We start from the raw sequence: 7,260 nt of genomic DNA, 5'->3' as shown, positions 1-7,260 counted from the left end.
GACTAAGAGAAGTTCAGTTCGGGTATTAATTTTCTGTATGTTCCACTTGGTCACCTGCGCGCCTTTTGTTTCGAGATATCGTATGTCCCTCATTTATTCGCTTGTTGGAACACAAAACATCCCTCTTATTTTCACTCAAGGCTCCTAAATTGCATCTTATACTGTGGTTGGAAGAGCGGAAATCATGATACCGAAATGGCGCAGCGCATGACTTACAAGGCTTTGTTTATGCTTAAAAGCCCGCTTGCTAGAGGATTATGGCAGCCGACAGGGCGGCAACAGAAATTCACTTCATTGCATTCTTAAATAGATGATTTCTGTAGTGCACCAAAATATGCGCCAATCGCAGTGCATGCTGATATAAAACACTCGTATCCAAAGAAGAAACCGTCGCTAAGTGTTCACGCACTGTGCTGCTTAGGACAAGATCGCTAATTCCGTAGCTGACGTGGCATTGCACGACTATTCCACGTTGAGGATGGCATGCGGAGAAGTGCATACGCACTGCCTGGTATTTCGATGTAGGCTCGTGACCCAGGCTCTACGCGATATATTTGATATGTTTTTTTTCTTTGTACTTGCACGTTGCAACAGGTTTTCTCAATACTCTCGGCGAGTAAGCTACGAGCAGGAGGCCGTAGATCTCTTCTTGTCGCGCATACATCAAGCCTTGCAAGATACAGCGGAACAGCCTGTTGCGCAAGAGCACGTGACCAGAGAGTACAACATGGCCAAGCTTTACGAGAGCTGCCTGAATTTCATGGTGGAGGAGCAAACGGCGAGTTCCATCGATGTCCTTGAATCCATGGGCATCAGCTCCAAAACACCGCAGGTGACCCTTGTATCATTATTTACGGTTTCAATGAAACAGATGATAAAGCCTGACGACAGATAATGGCACATTTGCATTTGTAATTGGCATACGATGTTTTCTTTGTCTTTTGTCTGCATCAGACACGAAGTGGAAAGACGTACAGAGAATGTGAGGACATGGATAAGCGTTATTAGCTTCCCTGAACGTTTTGCCAAGATTATTGATTATACATTGAAACTCCGAATCACTTAATGGGCTGACACAAGCCAACAATTCGCTTCCAAAAGTAGTGGCTGACAGATGCTAACTATTATCTTCGAAAAGTGCAGTGGTGCCGATAATCTTAATCGTACTCAGCAATTAAGTTGCAAATTATGTGTGCGCGCTGGAAGCAAATATTTTGGTAGTAAGAAGAAACATTTGTTGGATCATTTCTTTTGTGTTTTCTATGCTTACAAGATATGATCATAAAGTCGCGCACCTAGCTAAGCATTTCTATATCTTATCTGTGCTTCCGCAGTTATTTCTAAATTGAACTGTCCAGTAGTTTCAGTGTTCTGCACTGGCTCATTTTTCTCTGGCACAATTTATCTTTTGTTGGCTCAGTAGCTTTGGCGTTCTGCTCCTGAAAGTGTGTCGGAACGGAACGAAAACAAAAACGGAAAACGAACAAGAATGATATTTTTGACCGGAACGAAAACGTTACCGAAACGTTATTTATTATTTTGTTCCGGAGTGAAACTGAAATATTGTTCATCGGGTTTTTGGTTCAAGGGGAAAGTCGGCAATCCCCAGCAACCGACGTCAGGCAACGTGAGAATTAGCGCTTATCTCAGCGGTCCACATAAGTGCGTATCTCAGGCAGCGATAGTGCGAGAGATAGCCGGTCGAGCGCTCCACTAATCTGAGCCTGCCGCTCGGTACACCAGCAGATCGGGATCGTAGCAAAACCCAGGGCTTGCGCACTGAGGGGCTCATCGTTTCGTTTTCTACGGTTACAACGTTTTGTTACCGAAGCTTTATCATTCGTTTATGTTCGATTATGTTCGTTTAAGTTTGTTTTATCGGAAAAAAGCTGTCTCGCATTTCGGTGGGTACACTCGATGACATGCTGCTTCTGAGATCTTGCTCAGTGCCTTGAGTGAAGGCACTGAGCAAGAGAAAGCTATTGTCAAATTATTTAGAAAAATACAATGTTTTTATGGTTACTTTGCTTGAAAATTTTGCATGTGAACCAAAACCGTTATGAACCATTACGGAACTTTTTTTTTGTTCCGGAGCAGAACCGGAACGGAACTTTCTTCAGTGGAAAACTAAAACCAGAACGGAAAACGTATCGTTCCGACACCCTAATTCCTGAGCACGAGTCGCGTGTTCAATTTCCAACGGTGATGACCGCATCCCGATAGCATCACAATGAAAAATGCTCGAGTAGCGAGCTTCGGGTGCTCATTTAAGAACCTGCGCTCGTATTCACAAAAACGACTTACGCTAGTATCGTCCGTAACACAAAATTTCACGCAATCCTGATGATAGACATATTATTAGTGAAGCTGGTGTCAAATGGGAAAGAAAGCTTGCTAACAAAAAGCTTTGTGAATTCGACCTCTGAGGTGGTAAAATCTGCAGCCATCTACAATGGCACCTGTCATAGCTTGTGTGTTTTGCTTTATGTTCAGCTTCATTAGTCAATCATCGTGCTATGTATACATAAATTATGTTTTTCTTCTACATGAATAGCTCACGCCCGAAGTATATTTCCCATGCTTACAAAAAAGAACCGCTTGCTGCTGTACCTATCAGTTTTCTTGCACTTCATATATGGTCGAAAAGCAGTAAACGCTGCGCTTATAAATTTTGTTTCCGCTGTAAAGCTATTACTCTTGTTATTCTGCTTTACTCTCCCTTCGTTCAGGATCTTTCTAACGATGAAAAATGCGTATGCCATCTGTGAAATAATCCTGTATGAGCATGCAGGTTTTTATTTAAAATCAGCGTACGTTTGAATAATCATACGGATTGGCCCCATTGTGTGTACGAGGCCACGCTTGTACCTTCTAAAACCTTTCATGTTACTATAGACTCTTCAAACACTCATCCATGTCTGAAAAACCATAACTGATCATATAGCACCTTGATGTAGTCGATGCGATCTGTTGCAGATATGCAATTTTGTATTTTTGTCATGATACATGTGGTTTGTGTGAGTTATGTACAAATACCTATGCAAAATTCATTTAAAATGTAGTTTTATGTTTTTTGTCTGAATAATGTATAAGTTTTCTCAGTTTGCTGGAAAGTACTTTGATTTATATTTGTCTGTGTGGCGTTTCTGACTGAAGTAGTGGCAAGGAGTGCCAAGGAGTGCCAAGCAGTGCTACAACAGGGCTTTTCCCTCGACACCGTCAGTGTTTTTACTGATAGATAGAAGATAGATAGACTGATATATTCATTGATTGGTTAAGTAATAAACTAATAGGTAAATATTTTAGTAACCGATTGGCTGTTAGATTGATTGATTGATTGGTTGATTGATTGATACATGGGAGCAAATGCCCGTTTTTGGGACACACGTATGTTTACATGGGATTATGGATATAGCGCTTATAAGTTCTTTTCAATGAAGGTAGGCAGATAATAGCCAGGCGAATGAATTACTGCAGTCTGTCAGGAGCCCCGGTGACCTTTTCCGGTTCATCGTGGGAACGAGCCTCTCGACCGGACTGCCCTCCGTGGTCGGAATCTCACTACGGTGGGGCTCGTTCCTTCGGGTTCCTTTCGTCCCGGTACTGGACATGGGACAGACGCTGCTCGCGAGTCTGCACTACGTACACGTCTCTCCGTACCTCGAAGACACCGTTGCGGACCTCCAAATATCGGACGCCGAAACAGTCATCGCCGCCGTGACCAAGATTGACGAGGCTGTCGAAACTTGGCGAGGAAAGGCCGACAGGCGGGAGCCATTCGCGATGAGACGCCTGCGAGAGCTCCGCGATGTCGTGAAAGGAGCGAGCTGGATCGAGGCCCTGAACGGAGGCCTACTGGCCACAGAGAACTCGCCGCAGTTCACGACCGAAAGTGCAGTGATGATCAAGGCCCGCGACCAGATCTACGGTGCCTTAGCGACGCTGCTCTTCAGCCAGGCTAGCATCGAGCACGCACGTGTCTACGCCGTACTCCTGCTGCTAGCGCAGGTGAGGATTTTAATCAGAGCTAAATTATTCATTTGCATCATTTATGCAATTTCGCGTCCACTGCGAACTTTCGAGGAGCAGTTTGCGATAGGTGCCATAGGCAGGAAACCATCAAGGACTGTCTTTGTTTTCCTTTTTCGTTATTACTTCATTCCGACGCACTAGCAGGTTGTTTGGTTAAAGCAGTGAAGGAATATATAGTAATCTTCCTCGCAAATAGGCTAACGAAATTCATACTATTTCTATTTCCAAGACAAAGGTATTTCTTTTCGTAAATGAAGGCCAAATGATAAGGAGTGTGTTGCTTTGGATCGCGTTGCCATGACTAGTTTGGCTCGAATATTTATGGATAGCGTCTGTCTAAAAAATTCGGCAGAACTCATTTCGCAATGAAAGTTGACCTTACTGCGAATAGCATTGAATCAATTATCGAAACACCATAACGCGACCGCGGAACCATGTCATTTATGCGGCGTGTATGCAGCCAGAATTATCTTTCGCCCTTCGATTATTATTATTATTATTATTATTATTATTATTATTATTATTATTATTATTATTATTATTATTATTATTATTATTATTATTATTATTGCCTTTGAAACGGGGCGGGGACAAATAGTCTCCTAGCCTGCTTGATTTATTCGGGTTTTACTACATCTATCGCACACTAGCATTTGGCCTATCTGATCTCAATCTTAACTTTCGTATTTAAAACCTCTATCACTACACTTTACCATTACCTACATTTGCAATCACTCCGGTTCTATCAATCTCTTCCCTGCTTTTCTTCCACAAATACTCTAATCGTCTCTTACTTATCTCAACTGCTGGTCAGTTAATCCTTCCATCTTCATTAAGTCCCAATGCTTCTGGAAGTTGGACACCCCCCACGGGTCTCGCTGGGTTAATGCCTAAGCATTCCATTAAGACGTGCCGAGTCGTTTGCGGGCTTCTTTTTATTATTTGCAGCCCACACACGTCTCATCCTGTGGCGCATATTTGCTCCGTTATGTTCTTGCCCTCAGCAGCCAGCTCGGGCCTCAATACCAAGGCACTCCCCTATGCGTTATCATGCCGATTTTTCCTGCTTATTTCTTTCGTGCTGATTTTGTAAATATCCGTCCTTTGCATCCAATCTACCGTCTGTGTTTCTCTCATTTTCTTTTTTATGACTCCTGGTTGTCTATTTATATTTTCAATTACCCGGTACTTGGTTGCCAAATTTGTTGACCTCTTATAAATTTCTTGATGCTTTTGAGGCACACATGGTTGTGCACTTTATGCGGTCATTTCTTTTCATTCAGGTTCCTTGGTCTTTCTGAACAACTAATCTTGCTTCTGCGCTTCTCTGACGGCGCTTGCCTCGCTACATGCTGCGCCATCTGTCGCTGCTGCAGCGAAGTCCCCGCGAGGCGCGTGTGTTACAGCAGACAAGAGCGCCTGAACATTTATAACGCTGGTTCATTTCCGCCCAACACTGAAGAAACTTTAATAATTTTTTTGTCACTGAACAGCAGCACATACGCCATGGCCTATACGCAATGGTGCATTCTCAGTCACCCAAGTTGGCGTCAAAGAGGTTCGTACAAGAGCAACACGTAATCAGTGACATGTACGCAGTGTCCCAAGTTGGCCAGAAACAGGTTTATTGAAGAACGGCACATACCTCGTGGCACATACCCAGCGGCAAATACCCATTGACCGAAGTTGGTGCTAAGTAGGTTCATTGAAGAGTCGAGCATACCCAATTGCACATACTCTGTTGTACATACCCTGTCACTCAAATGGAAATCAAAGATGTTCATTGAGGTGTGGCACATACCTTGTTTCACATACCAAGTGGTGTAGGTTGGGGTTGATGGGGTTGATGGAAAAGTGGCACATAAGGCACGTACCCATGACCACAAGTGGGCGTGAAACGGATTAACTCATGAGCATTCACATGCGCAATGTCGTATGACCCAACTTAGCTTGACCATTTGTTTCAAACAGGGTTTGCTCATCATCTGGTCACTCCAAACTATCCCATCTAATGAATCTTATTTTCCCTCTTCCATTCTTTGCGCTTCGCACTAGTCCTTCGGGAATGTTTTGTTCTGCATCTCCGGTAACCGTAATGCTCTTGGATACAGAGAAATAAATAATTAGCCGTCTGATAGGTCACATGCGCAAAGTCAAGGTTTGTTTAAATATAGAGGAAAGGTCACGTGATCGGGTCACGTGGTCGGATCACGTGAACTAGATAAGAATTGCAAGCGTCTTAGTTTTTACGCTGGTTCTGACACATTTATGGTTATAGTGATAACCAGAGAAGCCCGAAATCGAAGAGCTGTGCCGACAAGATGTGTTGAACCGTGCCGTTGTGCAGAGTCTAATTTACCACCTTTGTAAGAGCAATCACGTGGAAAAGCCATGCCTGTTACATAACCAAGTCTGTTAGATTTTTGATAGCGAGTTAATGAGGCTTTTCAAAGAACCTTTCAATTTATTATTTTTTATGATTGAGCAGGTAATGAAGTACCGCTACCTTCTGGAACGCGCTCTCGAACGCACCTTGAGGGACTACGGCCCGTGCCTTCGCGTGACAGGAAGCCTGACGAGCGCCCGGTTCACGGCTTGGGTAACGCAGACGCTGGTCGCTACAGAAGCTATCGAAGAGCTCGGCCGCATGGTGGAAAGCCTCAAGGAAGCCATGATTAGCCACCCCGCCATACTGCCGGAGCTGAATATGAGCGACAGCGACGTTGCCAAGTGGACTGTCCACGTTATAGGTGAGCACGCATTTAGTGGTGCTTCTTTAGCTGTCTGTCGAGCGCATACTTCCGCAAGGACGCCATGGTTGAAGCATTCAAGATTTGAGCCTATTACAGCGAAGCTGTATATGGCTAGCCGATTTTTCCGTCCGTCGCCTGTACGCAGAAACTATCATCATCACCAATGGCTCGAGCGTCGTTGTCTTCTTCCACAGCTGGCTCGTTGGCGTCCCTTGGCGCAACCACACGAACGCGCTCGTGCCACTGCTGCCGCGTTCGTCGTCGTCGTCTTCTTCCACAGTTGGCTCCGTTGCCGCTCATCATTCCAGCTTAGAATTTCACTGCCTGTTTAAGCCTGTTTAAGTTAGACGGTGAGAGTTTGTGAATGCAATTTAAAACGGGGCCCTTAGGGCGAGGCTAAATGGCTGGAGTTTACTTTCTTGTGAAGATTATCTTTTTTTATTTATACTGAGCAGTAGTCCTCTAGGGATTCACG

The 7,260-nt window shown here is 44.2% G+C and overlaps 1 protein-coding gene across 1 annotated transcript in view; it reads left to right on the top strand.

Annotated features, from left to right (window-relative positions):
- The first annotated feature begins 3,862 nt into the window (after positions 1-3,862).
- LOC125940251 (uncharacterized) overlaps positions 3,863-7,260 on the top strand; it is a 14,808-nt gene continuing 11,410 nt past the window's right edge. Inside the window, exon 1 of the mRNA XM_049656188.1 lies at positions 3,863-4,008. Within this exon, the coding sequence (XP_049512145.1) occupies positions 3,901-4,008 (108 nt within the window). The 5' untranslated portion in view covers positions 3,863-3,900. The remainder of the gene's footprint in view (positions 4,009-7,260) is intronic.

The sequence above is a fragment of the Dermacentor silvarum genome, chromosome 9, assembly GCF_013339745.2.
Source record: "Dermacentor silvarum isolate Dsil-2018 chromosome 9, BIME_Dsil_1.4, whole genome shotgun sequence".
Classification (NCBI taxonomy): Eukaryota; Metazoa; Arthropoda; class Arachnida; order Ixodida; family Ixodidae; genus Dermacentor; species Dermacentor silvarum.
Note: the sequence above shows the minus strand (reverse complement) of the source record. Positions and strands in the feature narration are given on the sequence as shown.